Source organism: Brachyistius frenatus, unplaced genomic scaffold (assembly GCF_029030835.1).
Source record: "Brachyistius frenatus isolate BFR_SWC_R1_liver_20210118 unplaced genomic scaffold, ASM2903083v1 Contig_142, whole genome shotgun sequence".
Lineage (NCBI taxonomy): Eukaryota > Metazoa > Chordata > Actinopteri > Embiotocidae > Brachyistius > Brachyistius frenatus.
Window position 1 is genome coordinate 276390 of NW_027210741.1, and position 17058 is coordinate 293447.

At 37.6% G+C, this 17058-nt stretch overlaps 2 protein-coding genes across 2 annotated transcripts; both read right to left on the reverse strand.

Moving 5' to 3' along the window:
* Positions 1–537: 537 nt before the first annotated feature.
* Positions 538–4476, reverse strand: LOC138630810 (solute carrier family 22 member 7-like). Its single transcript, XM_069715382.1, has 10 exons — positions 4096–4476; positions 3887–3990; positions 3179–3333; positions 2594–2762; positions 2239–2362; positions 2057–2166; positions 1370–1584; positions 1120–1228; positions 758–964; positions 538–673 (listed from the first exon to the last, which is right to left on the reverse strand). Exons 1-10 carry the CDS (start codon positions 4474–4476, stop codon positions 634–636), a joined length of 1614 nt encoding a protein of 537 aa, XP_069571483.1. The 3' UTR covers positions 538–633.
* Positions 4477–8575: 4099 nt separating this feature from the next.
* Positions 8576–12835, reverse strand: LOC138630814 (solute carrier family 22 member 7-like). The gene is made up of 9 exons (XM_069715386.1): positions 12455–12835; positions 12070–12173; positions 11444–11598; positions 11160–11328; positions 10947–11070; positions 10737–10846; positions 9115–9329; positions 8900–9008; positions 8576–8786 (listed from the first exon to the last, which is right to left on the reverse strand). Exons 1-9 carry the CDS (start codon positions 12833–12835, stop codon positions 8576–8578), a joined length of 1578 nt encoding a protein of 525 aa, XP_069571487.1.
* Positions 12836–17058: the final 4223 nt, after the last annotated feature.

The window sequence follows — 17058 nt, forward strand, 5'->3', positions numbered from 1 at the left end:
CTGTATAAAATGAAGGACATAACATTACTCTTATACAGATGGACCTTTGTTTTAAGAATTTGTTATATCTTTACATTGTTTGCTGAGTCTCCTTAATGTTTTCTGGCTGATGGGTGTTTTCATAATTTTTCACTCAGGATTGAAGCCACAATGGTATGATCACCACACAACAGTTTTAGATTTTATAATCTTCATGAAAATACTGGATTGGATACTGGAAGTCATTCTTTTTTCAAGCATGACTGATTTATGTAAAATTGAGAATTGTTGCTCTGACGATTCTCACGTCTCTGCATTTGAGTGTTTTTTAACCCAACTACTCACCATCAGCCATTTTACCAAACAACAGACAAACAATGTTAATGAGTAGGTGGTGAATGCGAGGAGAATGTATCTGATAAAGAGCCAATATTGCCCCAAGGAAGTGGTAGAAACCCAAAATAGACTGAATAGTAGACATGCAGACTGAATAGTAGACATGCAGATTGACCAACATATGACTCCAATTAAATCCCGGTGTTACTTTATTTTGGCTTGATTTATAAAATAAACATATGTTTGCTACCATCCTTGATGTTTCCAGCATGTCACTGTGAATAAATTGGAACTCAGAGTCTGGAGTGAAGAACACATTTACGGAGATTTCTCGTCAGATGTGGAGATTGATCGTCTTCTGAAATACAAAACACATTCTCATTTTACAATGTATTACTCTCCCTTTGAATGTTTGAATGCAGTTCAAATAACACCCAGGTACCTTGTCTGTTCCACGTCGTCAATGGTCTCTGGAAGACGAACGTTATTCGTCTCAGGCAGAAAAGAAGCGGTAAGCCCTGCAGCAAAAGCCACCAGGGAGAAAACAGTACTTGGTAGATGGACCCACACCTCCTCAAGAAGTATGATCAGGGGAGATACAGAGACACCCAAACGAGCAATGAAGGAGCAGTAACCCAATCCATTTTGCCTGCAAAACAAAAATACGAACAAATTTGTGTTATTCCCGCAGGCCTGGAAATTCTGTTTCTGTCGGTCAGTTGTCCAAATGTCTCAGTAACCATGCTTCTTGGTGAGGGCCTCTGGATGGTAGATGCTGTTTTTAATGATATGCATTTTACTGACCTCATTACTGTGGGGTAAAGCTCTGCTGTGTATAGAAATATGGTGGTAAAAGCTCCCTCTGCGAACATCTTGCCCAAAGCTCCCACACCTGTACGAAAGAGCCCCTTTTCTAAAATAAAAGAAAAAGGTTTAAAGGCTGTGTTAACCGCACCTTATTATTATAATTTATATTCTAATGTGTGCAGAATTTGAAAAGTTATAACCACATGACTGACTTTCAAAGAGACACACACTTGACTTGATCATTTACCTTGAGGAATAAACATGTTGCAGAAAATACATAGTCCAGTCAGAATGAGTGTTCCAACCTGATTCAATCTTCGGCCTATTTTGTTCAAAGAGAAAAAGATGAACGCTTTTGCTGGAACTTCTATTGCGCCATAGATGAACTGAGTGAGATAAATGTTCACACGGAATCCAATGACATTCAAGCTGATTCCATAATAAGTACTGGCCACTCCAAACCTACAGTATGAAAAAGAGGAGAAAAAAAATTAGTTTTTTCAAAAAAGTTGCACAGTTGCTCCAGAGAATACCAGTTTCTGATTGGCTAGTTTGTGTCTGCAGTGGTTAAAAGTTAAACCACTGCTCTAAACTGGTGTGGGTAACCATAGCAACAGTACCTTTGTGCTACGATGCAGCTATGCGACAAGTGTCATTGCACCGTGATGTGGCTCTAACTGTGGATTTAGTGAACATATATGGGACAGTTTCTTCAGGACAGCTGTATTAATATGCTTATATAATGTCCCATCATAAGTATAAAAAAAACGGTGTTGAAGTTGTCATCTAGTTTTTAAAATCAGTTTTTAAAATCAGATTTTGTTTCAAAAACACAATCATATATATGGACAGGGTAGTAAACAGATTATACATTTCTGCAATATTTAAATGGTAAAAGCCTAAAAATGGTTTTAACACAAAGCAGTGTATGTACCACACAATGCCAGTAAGTAGAGCCAGTCTTCTCAACCTGGGGGTCTTCACAAGGTCCACATAGGAATATTTTTTTTTTTTATTGTCTACAAGTATTACTTTGGACAGAACCTGGGGATTAGAAAGGAAACTTTGATCAGAGAAAGTTGTGCGCTGTAGATTGGATTATGTAAAACTGTGTACCTCAAGCTTTATGTCAGCCATGAACTCCTGTCTGCGGTTGACTTTTGCACACTTACTAAGGTAAAAATGAGCAGTGTCAACTTTTCCGTTACTTATCAGCCACCTGGCAGACTCAGGGAGCCACCTGTGACAAAAGTTGATGAAAAAAACAACATGATTAGAAAGATCTTTCATATAAACATAACAGTCGAACACCTGCCTCATCACAACATGCCCTATCCTGCAAATGAACATAAAGAACTTTAAGCAGTGCAAAACTTAATGGACTTGTACAATTACAGAAAGCATTTTAAAAGCAAAGCAAGCTGCAAATTTCCTAATTTGACCAAAATGTCAGTTATTAGTTTTTTCTTACCACCAGGAGATCATAGCTAAAAACAGCGGTGAGGTTACAGTAGCAGTCAGGTACCTCCAGTCTTTCACAAAATATGCCACAGCAGGTAGAAGAGCTGTACAAACACTCCAGTCCAAGCTTATCAAAACACCCACTGCAGTTCGATGCTTGATGTCCACCCATTCAATGCCTATGGGGAGCGATGGTTATATTTTTAATTTTAGAAAGCATTTACTTGGATTAAAACAAAATTAATTTATGAAATGCAGTGTTAAGAAGTGTGGTGTAGTAGTGTCTTGCATAGTTGGTGGTATGTGTCTGAACAAAAGCTTATATTGCTTCCAAATTTGTTTTGTATATACTGTACTTTAAAACCCAAAGATGAGTTTTTTTCCTCCACTTTTTAAAAAGAATACCTAAAGTGTACAATATTAGCCAGTACTCTATTTAACTGTTTAAAAAAAAAAAAAAAGTGTATCACATCAAATAAACATAGCTTCACAAGTCTGATGTTTACATCATAAAGATCTCCCATATGTTAACTAAGAATATTGGTTTTGTGAGGGTTGCATAAATAACAATAACAGACTATGACAGACGACTTACAAAGGACCGTGCTGATTATACTTATTCCAGAAAGTCCAAATCCAGTAAAAAACCTCATGGCAGCAAACATGGAAAAATTATATGAGAAAGCACTTGCAAATCCAAAGAGGGTGGTTGACATGTAGGAGAATAAAAGCATTCTTTTCCGGCCAAACCTGTGAAACAAAATAATTACAGACAATTCACATTACAGAACAGATCGTTAAAACACTCAATTCAATAACACACCCTGGGCAGTGTTTGTTCAGAACAAGGGGTGAGAACACTTGTTTGGATAAACAAATATATTTGGATTTCTTTCTAAAAATGAAGCTAGGTCATGTTGGTTGGCATAAAGGTTAGAAATAAGAAAAGGGTTGTGTCTGTATAGTCTTTAGAGATGCTCTTGTGGGACTTTGCTGTTCATGATATTTGTTGTTATAGAAGTGTTTCCAAATAAAATATACGAGCTTTGGTTCTCTCTTTGTGCATTCCATCGGGGTTCTATTCTCAGCCCTATGCTATTTTTCCTTTATATGCCCGCCTCTAGAGCCATTCTTAGAAAACAAGTCATCCCTAAAGTATTATGAATAATTAGACCTAGACTTTAGCAGAAAATATTTTCAATATATTTGTTTCCATTTTATAATTTATCGTATTTATGGCAATGCATTTTCAATATTAACAGTTAATAACAGTTTCTGATATGAGAGGTGAAGACATGAACACCTGTCACTAAGATAGCCAAATACTGCTGCTCCAACCATGACGCCCATGAAGAAGATAGTGGCTGTGGCTCTGTTCACTCTTCTCTTATCACAAACCAGATCCCACTATAAGGGAAACACAAACAATAGAAAAGTGGAGAGTACAATTTTTTTTACTCGCATTGACATAATTCTTTGTAAATGAATAATAATTAAAAAAAAAAAAATCACCTCTGTGGCTAAAGTAGACTTGAAAGTTGTGTTATCGTAGATCCATCCGCTCTGGCACGGCACTGTAGGCAGGTCAGTTAAGTTGGAAGAGTTAAACAGCAGATGATACTGAGGCTCTGCAAACATTTGACAGGAGTTTGGACTCCCATCCTGCCCGACAGGAATACTGACAACGAGCCTGTCTTCCCAAGATAAATTCCTAAAAACACCTCCATCATCCAGAGAGCTGATGTCGCAGTGGTGAGAGGGAATGACCGCAATGAAATTATTCAGCAGGAAGTGAAACGGCAAAGTCATACGAGGAATTATCAACAAGAGAAATGTCCTTATTTGGAATCTCCCAAATCCATCAACCTCTGCCAGCAAATTCTCAAACTTCATCTTGAAAATAGAAGATGCAACATTTGAGAATTATTGAAAATATCTTAAAGCGTATCAGTTGCTGGTTTGAAAGTGAGCCACAAGCCTTTTTCATTCTGTTAAATGCTGTTGGGTCATGGTCAGCCAATATGAGAGAATGGTTGAATGTGTAGTAAGGTATTGCTAACAGGCATGTACTCACTGAGCTGTTTAATAGTAGTCTGACAAGTAACATGTTGAATTATTTTCAGAAATCATTTGCAAATACCCCTTAATGCCAAAGTACCAGCTTGTTGATTTGTATGTGTCACTTAGCATGAACAGGTCAACTTCATATTTACATAACACTGAGGATGGTATCGTTGTCTAAAGTCATTGTCCACCCCCTTCTCATCGAGTTTGGCTCTCTGTGACCTATTTCTGTCCTCCAGTAATTTTTGACTAACTTTTATGTGCTTAAGTTTCATGTGCGCAAAAAAACACAGGCGCAACTGGACCAAAAGCATATGTAACTCGGATGCTGATTTTGAACAAACAACAGCACTTGGAACACTTATTCATTATTGTTATACCTTCCTCATGCTCCGTGAACGTCACGGTGCTGCAAATTATTGGTGTGCTACAGCAACAGTCTCCGACCTTACTGATTAATCCTCGTACATACAGTGGGTACGGAAAGTATTCAGACCCCTTTAAATTTTTCACTCTTTGTTTCATTGCAGCCATTTGCTAAAATCAAAAAAGTTATTTTATTTCTCATTAATGTACACTCAGCACCCCATCTTGACAGAAAAAAACAGAAATGTTGAAATTTGTGCAAATTTATTAAAAAAGAAAAACTGAAATATCACATGGTCAAAAGTATTCAGACCCTTTGCTGTGACACTCATATTTAACTCACATGCTGTCCATTTCTTCTGATCCTCCTTGAGATGGTTCTACTCCTTCATTGGAGTCCAGCTGTGTTTAATTAAACTGATTGGACTTGATTAGGAAAGGCACACACCTGTCTATATAAGACCTTACAGCTCACAGTGCATGTCAGAGCAAATGAGAATCATGAGGTCGAAGGAACTGTCCAAGGAGCTCAGAGACAGAATTGTGGCAAGGCACAGATCTGGCCAAGGTTACAAAATAATTTCTGCAGCACTCAGAGCACAGTGGCCTCCTAATCCTTAAATGGAAGAAGTTTGGGACGACCAGAACTCTTCCTAGACCTGGCCGTCCAGCCAAACTGAGCAATCGTGGGAGAAGAGCCTTGGTGAGAGAGGTAAAGAAGAACCCAAAGATCACTGTGGCTGAGCTCCAGAGATGCAGTAGGGAGATGGGAGAAAGTTCCACAAAGTCAACTATCACTGCAGCCCTCCACCAGTCGGGGCTTTATGGCAGAGTGGCCCAACGGAAGCCTCTCCTCAGTGCAAGACATATGAAAGCCCGCATAGAGTTTGCCAAAAAACACATGAAGGACTCCCAGACTATGAGAAATAAGATTCTCTGGTCTGATGAGACCAAGATTGAACTTTTTGGCGTTAATTCTAAGCGGTATGTGTGGAGAAAACCAGGCACTGCTCATCACCTGCCCAATACAATCCCAACAGTGAAACATGGTGGTGGCAGCATCATGCTACGGGGGTGTTTTTCAGCTGCAGGGACAGGACGACTGGTTGCAATTGAAGGAAAGATGAATGCGGCCAAGTACAGAGATATCCTGGAAGAAAACCTCTTCCAGAGTGCTCTGGACCTCAGACTGGGCCGAAGGTTCACCTTCCAACAAGACAATGACCCTAAGCACACAGCTAAAATAACAAAGGAGTGGCTTCGGAACAACTCTGTGACCATTCTTGACTGGCCCAGCCAGAGCCCTGACCTAAACCCAATTGAGCATCTCTGGAGAGACCTGAAAATGGCTGTCCACCAACGTTCACCATCCAACCTGACGGAACTGGAGAGGATCTGCAAGGAAGAATGGCAGAGGATCCCCAAATCCAGGTGTGAAAAGCTTGTTGCATCATTCCCAAGAAGACTCATGGCTGTACTAGCTCAAAAGGGTGCTTCTGCTCAATACTGAGCAAAGGGTCTGAATACTTATGACCATGTGATATTTCAGTTTTTCTTTTTTAATAAATTTGCACAAATTTCTACATTTCTGTTTTTTTCTGTCAACATGGGGTGCTGAGTGTACATTAATGAGAAATAAAATGAACTTTTTTGATTTTAGCAAATGGCTGCAATGAAACAAAGAGTGAAAAATTTAAAGGGGTCTGAATACTTTCCGTACCCACTGTATATTGTTCAAAGGTAAATATTCATGTATGGTTCAACTATTTAGATACTATATGATTATATTAAGATTTTTGAGACATAAACCTTTTGAACCTTATTTTTACTGTATCTATTGTGTATACATTCAAATATATTTACAAACATGCTTGATGGATTGCATTCATTTTGCATATTCACTTCATGACTTTTGTAATCCAGACTTTTCTCGAGCCCCATGGTGAGGTGGAAATATGTTCCCACAAATATAATTGCTATTAAATGATTGGTTGAGCTAATTTTATTTCCATTACAGAAATACAGAAATTCTCATGGTGACAATATTCCACACAACATACTACTAAAGCCATCAAAAAGTAACACAGTCCAAATACACAATACTTGTACCATAAATATGGTCTGTAATCTAAACAAAGAAAATGTGGGAAAAATTACAAATGATTACTGATGTCTTGTGACCAGAGGATGAATGTAACACTGGTGATCTTCTGCCCAGTACTTTGGTTTTTGTACTTGCAAATCCTTGTAAAACTGACATTCCCTCAACTCCTTCATCTGCACTTTGGGCCTTACACTGCAATACGACCGAGTGCCGCTAGGGGTTGGCTCCAAAAAGTCTCTGACTCAATGGACCATCATTCATCTTCTCTCATGAAATACTAAGTCAATACATTTTCCCTACAAATTATTACGATATTATTGGCTAAAATTGGTCCTCCCAGTTTCTTGTCGTCTATCTGAAAAAAAAAATCCTGTCTGTAATTAGAAATTAGGCCTCAAACAGCCATGTATTGGGGGCGGTTTCCACTATAGGTGGGCTGACGTAGTGTCCTCGGTTACCCATCAGATCGAGTCACATCCACCTCTCATTCCTCCCCAGCTCCTCCAAATATGGTTTAAACTGCTCCAAACTAGCATGATGGCAATGGCCAAAATCTGAATTTGAGGCGCCTTAACAGCAGTTCACAAACCAATGGGGGATTTCACTGTTGGTTGCCACTTGGATTTGAAGCTAATTAGCAGTTGTTCACATGATGACTTTCTGAACTAAGCTGGTGAACATGGTAACATTATATCTGCTACGTAAGCATGTAAGAATCTCATTTTCATCAATTACATTACGCCGATTAATCTCCCAGAAGAAGTAGTACCGGTATAACATTTCTGCTCTTTTTTATGTGTTTTTCAGCCATTACATTCACAAGAGTGTGTAGACATCAACAGGCAGAGTGAGGACAGCAAACCCTTCATTCATTCACTGTCAATACATGCTTATCTTTCACAGGCCGCCAGACTTTACTAACACATCACAACGAAATGTCCCACGTACCCTGCACCCAGGACATTAGACTACTAAAAATGTCAACACGAGCTAACTCATTCCAATAAAACCAGTTGTTGTGTTGTAAGGTAGTTTACCGACTGACACACCTTAAAATTCAAGTATTCGCTAGTAATTTTAACAAAGGTATTGTTGGAAAACATGGTAAAATTATCTTGTCAAAATCAACTCATCTTCCTGTAATTTATTAAAACAGTCTCCTTGTTGAAACATGGGATTTTTACTGAATCTCCTTCCTCCTTGTTGACTGTCCCCTGTAATACAGATACAACTTGAGTTAGTCATTTAATCATGCATGGAAGTTCGTGGAAAACAATTTATATTTTTGACAGCAGCAAATGATTAAAGCATGTAAATTATTTAGAAAGACATTATGCAAACTGCAAATGTACCTTTATAGGGCTGATTGGATTATTCTTTAACAGTGAGGCTCAGTGAATCCTCCACTGTAGCTTTAAAATTGAATTAATGTCATCTTTCTTTAACTGCATCTCCTCTTTACCTCGGTTTCTCAATGTCCTCGATTAACTCTGGCAGTTGAGTGTTTAATGTTTCAGGCAGAAGTGAAGCCACTAAACCGGAGACAACTGCCACTGCACAGTAGGTGACTGCAGGGAGGACATGCCACACGTCCTCCAATAGCATGATGAGTGGGGAGATGGACACGCCTAGCCGTGCCAGAAACGAAGTGTAGCCTAAACTGTTTTGTCTGAAAAATCAGAGCATTGAGGTAAATATAAACCTGGAGTACAAGTGATCCCCACAGGATAGGGGGCCAATGTCCGTGGTCAAACTGGATACATAATTGTGTCATTCACCAACCGTATGACTGTAGGATAGAGTTCGGTCGTGAAGAGGTACATGATTGTGAAGGAGGCCTCTGACATGGATTTTCCAAGAACTGCCACAATGGTACGAACAACCCACTTTTCTGAGGGGAAAAGGTTTAGAAAGGTGATCTAGAAAATTCAGAAATATTCTGCCGAAAGCCTAAAAATAAGACAAAATTATTTGATGAGATGCAACTGAAAACTGACCTTTTGAAACAAATATGTTGATGAAGAGACAAAGGCCAGTTAACAGCAACGTTCCCATCTCGCCATACCTTCTGCCAACTTTCTCCAGGAAGAAATACACACCAATCTTCATTGGCAATTCAATAGATGCAAATATAAATTGTGTGAGGTATGGGTTCAGTCCAAATCCAGTGATGTTCAGACTTATCCCATAATATGTAAATGCAACTCCGTACCTACAAAATGATTAGAGTTAGATTGGAGTTATTGTAAGGTTTCCACTGTAAAAACATGATAATATGACACCTGAAGACAGACAGCAGAAAACTAACTTATTGTTACTTTTTATATCTTTTTTTAATTTTTTTTATTGAAATACAGTCCAATAATGCATATTATATTAAATACCATATTACATTACATGATTTATATTGTACTGTAATTTAGAAATATATTATCAGTAGTTTACATCAGTGTTTGATTCATGATAAACTATGTTAAATGAGTCATTTTGAAGACTACACTTACTTTCTTTCTGAAAGAATGATAAGAAGTTTGTTTATACTTTTCATATGTGTGAACTAAATACTCAGCTCATAATCTTAGGTTTACATTAAGTCCGGAAATGGGGGCAACAGCTAGCCTGGCTTTTAAAGCTCACTCAATGTGTTACTTGCGGACTTGCTTTCTTGCTTGTGGACTTGCGGACTTGCCTAATCACCTTAGGTTTGTGTAGACAGCCATTGCGTCATTAACAATACTGTTTACATTCTTTCCTGTGTACTTAGTGATAATGTAGGATTCCACAAGAGGCCACTCCAGAGACTATGGATGTAAACATACCTTTGCATTATGTCAATAATAAACATGGCAATATTACTGTAATATTTTGTGTAAAATTGGTGTCACTGCACCGGAGATTGTTTAAATTGCTTAGCCGGCTCAACCGTCTAATAACTGAGACAAAACATGTCATCGTCATTGTCCCACTGTGCTCGGATGTAACGGCTTCGGACTTGTTTCCATTTATTGTTGAAGATTTCCACATCAACTTAAAACACATAAAATCACACTGATGCCATCTGATGCCAGCACTTCTGACAAGCAATGTTTCACTGCTAATGCCATTGTGAAGTAGCAGTGAAACATTGTACAAATGCAGGTGGACTTCAAAACTTTTCACCGTTGTTGACACTGCTTTCAATGTTTACTGACAATGTCGCATCCCCTTACTGGCCCTGCGCTGCCCCTGCTATTCAAGTGAGTATTGCAGGACAAATTCCATTAATTTTTGAGGATGTGCACAACTAAACAAACCAAATGAATAAATGATACACAAAACAACCTTCAATCCTGTGCAAATGGGAGACTAAAAGCAAATGTATCTCCTTTCTTAGAAGGAGTTAAAAGTGTGTTGGTGGATATGTCCAGTAACTCATGACAGAGCCAGGCTCGCTGTTTCCCCTTCTCCAAGCCTTTATTCTACAGTTAGTTAAACCCCTCCTGGCCCCAATTTTTATATTCAAAACACAGATATGAAAAAGGTATCAATCTGTCTATTTAACACTCAAAAATAAATCACAGGCCTATTTTCCATAATACTGAACCATCCCTTTACTGCATTCAATCACACTGATACTTACCATACAATCCCTGAGCATATAGCAAGTTTTCTAATCTCTGAGGTCCTGAAAAGATCTACAAAAGTGTACTTCATAGGTCCAGTTTCAGCTTCAGCAGATTCTATTAAAGCCTGAGAAAACCCAAAAAACTGTTAATTTGCAAACTATTTCCCTAGTGAAATTACACTGAGACTGTCAATTAACCAGAGCAAAAATGATGCTGAGGTGTACCCTCGGTGTTATGGTGGCCATACTCTTGGATCTGTTATTCATCTCAGCACATTTCATGATGTAAAAATGAGCAGCGTCTGCCTTCCCATTTGCCATGAGCCACCTGGCAGACTCTGGAAGCCACCTGAAGTGATGGACATGAAGTTCAGCATTTAATCAATTTCTAGTAAGATTTTGCTATGTTGCAAAATGAAACAAATTCAACCTGAATACCTCCAAGCAATGATGGCGAGAATCAGGGGTGATGTTACTGTCAGAATGAGCATCCTCCACTCATTTACACAGTATGCAATTCCGGCCAGAAGCCAGTTCCCAAATGTCCAATCCAGGCTTATGATCACACCAGAAAAAGTCCTGTTTTCAACACTGAACCATTCAACATCTGCAGACGAATCAGCACAGATTAAAAGTTAGATACAATTTTTGAATACATATCTTTATACTATAAAATTGGATAGAATTTACAGGTTAGCGTTGTTTTAGTTTGGCCTTCTTACTTAAGACAATAGAGATGATACTTATTCCTGCGAGTGACATCCCCGTGAAAAATCTCATGATGACAAACATTACATACGATGTGGAGAATGCACTCAGCACTGCAAACGTCAAGGATGTTAAATAAGATACAAGCAGAAGTGGCCGTCGTCCAAACCTGGTCATGAGAAAAATAAGATGAAAGTTAGGAACTGCGGGTTAAATATCCTGCATGTATATTCCTTATTCACAGGATAGGATGAATATTTGCACTTGTAGTACAAGCAATTTAATTATTTCATGTCTCTCTAATATATCTCTTAATTAATTAAATAGTGTCTCTTTAACTTATTTAATTGTGCATGAATTGTATGTTTATAACAAAAATGGCATTTTGTCTTTAAGATATACTTCCTATTCAGATTTAACCAAGTCATACCTGCAGCATTTTTTTTTAAGCATAATCACTGTGAAAAAAAATGCAGTTTTCTCATTCTACTGATTTTGTAATTTTCACTTTAAACTGTTGCAACAACCACTTTTCTCTGAAATTTGTAAGACTTCATCTTATGTAAGAGTTATGACTGAAAAGTGATGGATACTTTGCATATAAGGACATAGTGTACTTTTTTTTAATTGACAACCTTACCTGTCACCGAGAAACCCAAAAACAGGTGCTCCAAACATGACACCAATGAAGAAAATTGCAGCTGTTGCCTTGTTCATCCATTTTCTGCTGCACACAAGATCCCACTGCAAAGACAAATATTGCAACAAGTACTTTTTGATGGCCTGTGGTGGTAGTTGAGCTCTGGGGAGATTACATTTTTCAAGTTCAAAATCACATTTCTAAGTTCTACATGCATTATATTTACTTTGCTTAGTCACAATTTCAACCACAAGAGATGCCAAGCAGCGCACGGTTACAAAAACACATTTTTATGTTAATAAAATATTACTTATTCTTTAACTGGTTCAAATGACTTTGTCTTTAATGTCTATGGGGAACATAATATTTACTGACTGACACTTACCTCTGTTACCAAAGTAGATTTAAAGGTGCTGTTGTCATACACCCATCCATTTTGGCACTGGACAGTAAGCGCATCCTCACCGCTCTTTGAGCCTGATAGATGTTGATACTGAGGCTTTGAAAACATCTGGCAGGAGCTCAGAGCCCCATCCTGCTGTACTGGAACACCAACAGTCAGTTTCTGGCTTAAAGTTAAATTTCCAAAAACATCTCCATTATCCAGAGCATTGACATCGCAGTGGTGAGTGGGAACAGCTGCCATAAAGTTGTTCAGCAGGAAGTGACCTGGCAGAGTGATTCGAGAGAGAATCTGAATCAAGACTAGCTTGATTTGGAATTTACCAAATCCATTAATTTCTGAAAGTATGCTGTCAAATTTCATTTTGGTGTGCCTTGCGAGTCGACAGGAAACTAAATGCTGTAACAGTGAAGTGAAGTAAAGTAACACAAACTGAAAGACACATCTACTAGCACAACGTTAATCATTTACAATCACCTGCAAAAATGTTTGCAGAATATTATTCTACCCAATATAAAGCAGGTTCTGACTTGGGAAAAACCGGTCTCCGTTTGTCGAGGCATTTTGCCATCAACCACTGTGATTCTTGAGAAGATAATGATTTACCACCACTCCCCCATGATTTATTTTCTATCTCACCTGTGCCTGTTTGAAAAAAAGTATCTCACTGGACTTCTTTTCAAACTGGCTTCTGAACTGTCTGTCAAACATGGGGTCTTTCTTTATCCATGTCCTAGATTGTAATGTGAACAAGTTCATCCAGAACCAAACACCAGTCAGACTGTTCATTTAATTTGGCACAAGTAATGTAAAAACTAAAGGTGTGGTAATGAATGATTATATTCTCAGGAATCACAGTGGTGGATGGCAAAAAAGCCTCATCAAATGGAGACCAACTTCTCAAAGTATGAAAATATTATCGTCTTGAAGGCTCAGAGTGTCAATATTTAATGAGACCAGCTGATATTATGTCTTTCAATGTTGAATTTATATTTGACGAGATATTATGAGCTTTATGCTGCACAACAACTGCAATTACTGTCTGTTTTAGACTGGTTTAGCTTGTTAGCTTTTCTGGATTACAATGCTCAAACCCTTCAGACAGCAACCACTTTGCCGTTTGCAAAATATGTCCTGTCTTGATTAAATAGTTTTTTCAAGAGTTTTGCAGTCCTTCATCATGAATTATACCATGGTGCTCTCATTTAGTATATACAGTGAACCTGGCACAACTTCAGTGACTATAGGGACACTTATATAATAATTCAGCTAACTGTATACGGTTTAAGGAAAGTTCAGGTTACATTACAATGAGAAGATCTAAAAATTATTTGCTGATTCTCAGTTTCTTTTTTTTTGGCTTCATCTTAAAACTGAAGAAACCAATGAAGAAACCACCCCTCCCTTACATTTTATTGCTGTGCTGAGCATATTTATTTTTCAGACAGTTTGAATATAGCCCTGCAGTGATGACTGTCCTCATACTGAATTTGTTTGTGCAACATATGCAGTATGAAAGTCTTACCTAGACTGAACAATGCTCATGATACTGATTGTTATTACCTAAAAATGCATACATTTTCCAGAGAGTGGTGTTTGACAAAAAGTAAGTTAACCATTAAAAATAAAACATTCACCCCCCTTTAAGTTTCACTTGCTGAGGAAATACACATAAACAAGAAAGTTTTCCAATGAGATTATAAACTTCATAGGCAAATACTTTGTTGCAAAGGCAAAATATTAAAGACAGAATGAATTGAAATGTAATAGAGCAGTCTGTTCCCATAATACATCTGCAAACCACAGTTTCAAACTCAGTTTTAGTCCATTTACGGGCATCCTGTCAAAGAGAACAGCAGTGTTACTTCCTCTGTTCACTGTACAGCTGCGTTATAATGTGTAACTTTATCCCAGAATTTCATTAATTCTTTTTCACAGCCCCTTTTGACAACAATGAGCAAATGAATATGATTAAAAATTGTAGGTCAAGTGGTTGAGAAACAATATACAGTAAATCTGTGCTGATTCTTTTTGTTATTCATGTCTGTAGTAAACTGTTGAATTATTTCAAATACTGAAAGCCAAACACCTCCACTGAGCTAAATATGCATTTAAAATAACTCTAAAAATATCTTTAGAGGTCTCTACGGACAAGTTCATCATGTCAATTTGTTGTTGTTGCTGCTGCTGCATGATGCTAACTGAGCTGTTTGAGGGAGGGTCGTGATAGGAACACCTCTTCTTCCCTCTCTTTAAATACGGTAGCGTGCATAACTGTCTGAGGCTACTTAATGAGCTGTTGGTAGGTCACACTAACATCTTCCATTCATGAGGATGTGAAGTCGAGGATGCTGGATATCAACTGAAGAGGCAATTTTTGGACAAACTTTGACTCTCACAGCTGCATCAGGGATGAATGCTGTAAGTAGTGAATGTTTGACAAGTTATTCCCTGATCATCCAAAACCTTTTCACAAAAGTCTCTCAGAGTTTTATTTCTGTGAAGGTACAGGAATATATCTCAAAAGGTATCAAATGTTGTAGATGTCATTGCCTGTTGTTGACTTTGATGGACATCTCTGTGTCTAATTATAAAGAAATCGGTTATATATCATGTGAAACTGTTTGGGTTTTGTCTGCACAAAAGTCTTTCGAAGACTAAGATACAGTTTTCTAAATGCTGATGCATCAGTTTTAAGTATAGTATTAATATAATTTAGTAGATATAACTAGCTGGGATTGTGTAAGTTACCAGTGCTCATATTTGTATATTTAGTTGATTTTTGCCTTGTTATAATGCCCCTGGACTGAGTCAGAAAAATCTATTTTGAGAACATTGTTTAAAACGTGTGCATGTTTCTCATTAGTGGTTGAGGTTAGAAAGTCTAATTATGTAATAACATGGAAACACATCTAATCCGCTAGAGCTCAGTCCTCGCAAGGGTCACCACCTCAGACCAAGAGTTCACTCTTTGTCAAGGATGCTGACTCCCTGTTTCCATGGCAATGAGTCAACATAGTGAAGTTACTGCCATACTAGGACAGAGAAACTTTTGCAGCACCAAAATCAGATTTGATGATGGTGAAGTGTTAAAATCAAGTGGAACCAAGTGTGAAGAGAAACCTGGCATGGCGCAGGGGCAACTGTTCAAGAAGCCTCACTGTTTAAGTTATCCCACAGCTGTACATGAGAAAGGACTTCTTCTTTTTTTTTAATGTAGTATGAAGTTCAGCATTTCTCTGAGGCTTAACAATCTCCCAGCCTGTAATTCAGTAATGATGTACCATGTAATGACATGCTGCGTGCGGCAATCTAAAAAAAATTGCATATGTACTTTATGTGTGCAACATGGGGAGAAAGATAAGAGAAGCTACAGCAGCCACTATGGATTCACAGTGGCTGCTGTAGCTTCTCTACATAGAATAGAGTTGAGCAACAACTCCTACTGTCCTGTTCAAATCGATTAAATTAGTGTATAAAGTGGTCAGATATGACTCTGCTCAGATGACTCAACCAGTTTAGCTTGTTGTTCAAATGCACCAACTGGACAAAAAAAAAAAAAATTCTGTTAAAAAATGTAAAAAAAAATCTGTTAAAAAAATAAATAAATTACAATTTGTTGAATTTGCATATGCATATGTCCTCATGAGAACAATTAGACAGAGAATGTACCAATAAATACAAATTCAATATACTTAAACTCAAATTAGTTCAACGTCTGCGCAAATAATGTGGGACATGCAGGCTATAGACATGTCAGGCAATGAGTTTATCATTCCTTCTGTGTAGTCACTGACATGACTTTTAGTTGGATATCTATGACCTTGGGATGATCAAAACACTTTTGGTGATCAGTTGCTCTTTACTTCACTGCTGCCATCAAGTCAAAATATTTATTTTTTTCACGCCAGAATCTAAAACATAAAAGTAGAGTACATTTATTTTGGACACTCCATAACTTCTTCTCTAGCGCCATCTTTGGGCTAAAAGGGCACCTCACAGGCAGTGATGGGAAATTTGCTGACAACATTCCCATTGGGGAAAACAGACACTTGGTTTTGTGTTGTTTAGGTAGGTAGGTAGGTAGGTAGTTTTACTTTATTAATCCCCAAGGGGAAATTTTTTTCAGCAGCATTTATAGATACAGGAAAAGCAATAAAATAACAGTAAAAAATATTAAATATAAAAATGCACAGTATATACAATAAAATAGAATAAAATAAAATGTAATAATTAAATTAAATTCAAACTAACTAAACAATAGTGCAGTTTTTTTTGGTGGAAATGATCGTATCTTTGAAGTCCAAAAGATATATATGAATGTATCAGTTCAGTAAAAAAGGTTTTCCAGTCTATTAAATCACTATTTTACATCATCAGTAACAAATGCTTTTCAGGGATTATTCCCCAAAATGTTATAGTCAGTGGATGTTGCTCAGTGGCTACCACAACACTTATGCAGTAGCCTACACTGTAACATATTTGTCTTAGAGAGGTAGAAATAAGTACTATTGAAAAATAATTGCAGAGTTTTATAACTACGAAATATGAAGTTTCTGAATCACGTTCTTTTTCATTAATGTGGT

Coding starts and splice junctions, on each gene's coding strand:
- LOC138630810 (XM_069715382.1), bottom strand. CDS start 4,476: ATGAAGTTTGAGAATTTGCTGGCAGAGGTTGATGGATTTGGGAGATTC. Junction 2,363..2,593: donor TTAGCTATGATCTCCTGGTG/GTAAGAAAAAAC, acceptor CTTTTGTCACAG/GTGGCTCCCTGAGTCTGCCA. Junction 1,585..2,056: donor CTACTTACTGGCATTGTGTG/GTACATACACTG, acceptor TTCATACTGTAG/GTTTGGAGTGGCCAGTACTT.
- LOC138630814 (XM_069715386.1), bottom strand. CDS start 12,835: ATGAAATTTGACAGCATACTTTCAGAAATTAATGGATTTGGTAAATTC. Junction 11,599..12,069: donor TTTGGGTTTCTCGGTGACAG/GTAAGGTTGTCA, acceptor TCTCATGACCAG/GTTTGGACGACGGCCACTTC. Junction 8,787..8,899: donor CTCTATCCTACAGTCATACG/GTTGGTGAATGA, acceptor CTGATTTTTCAG/ACAAAACAGTTTAGGCTACA.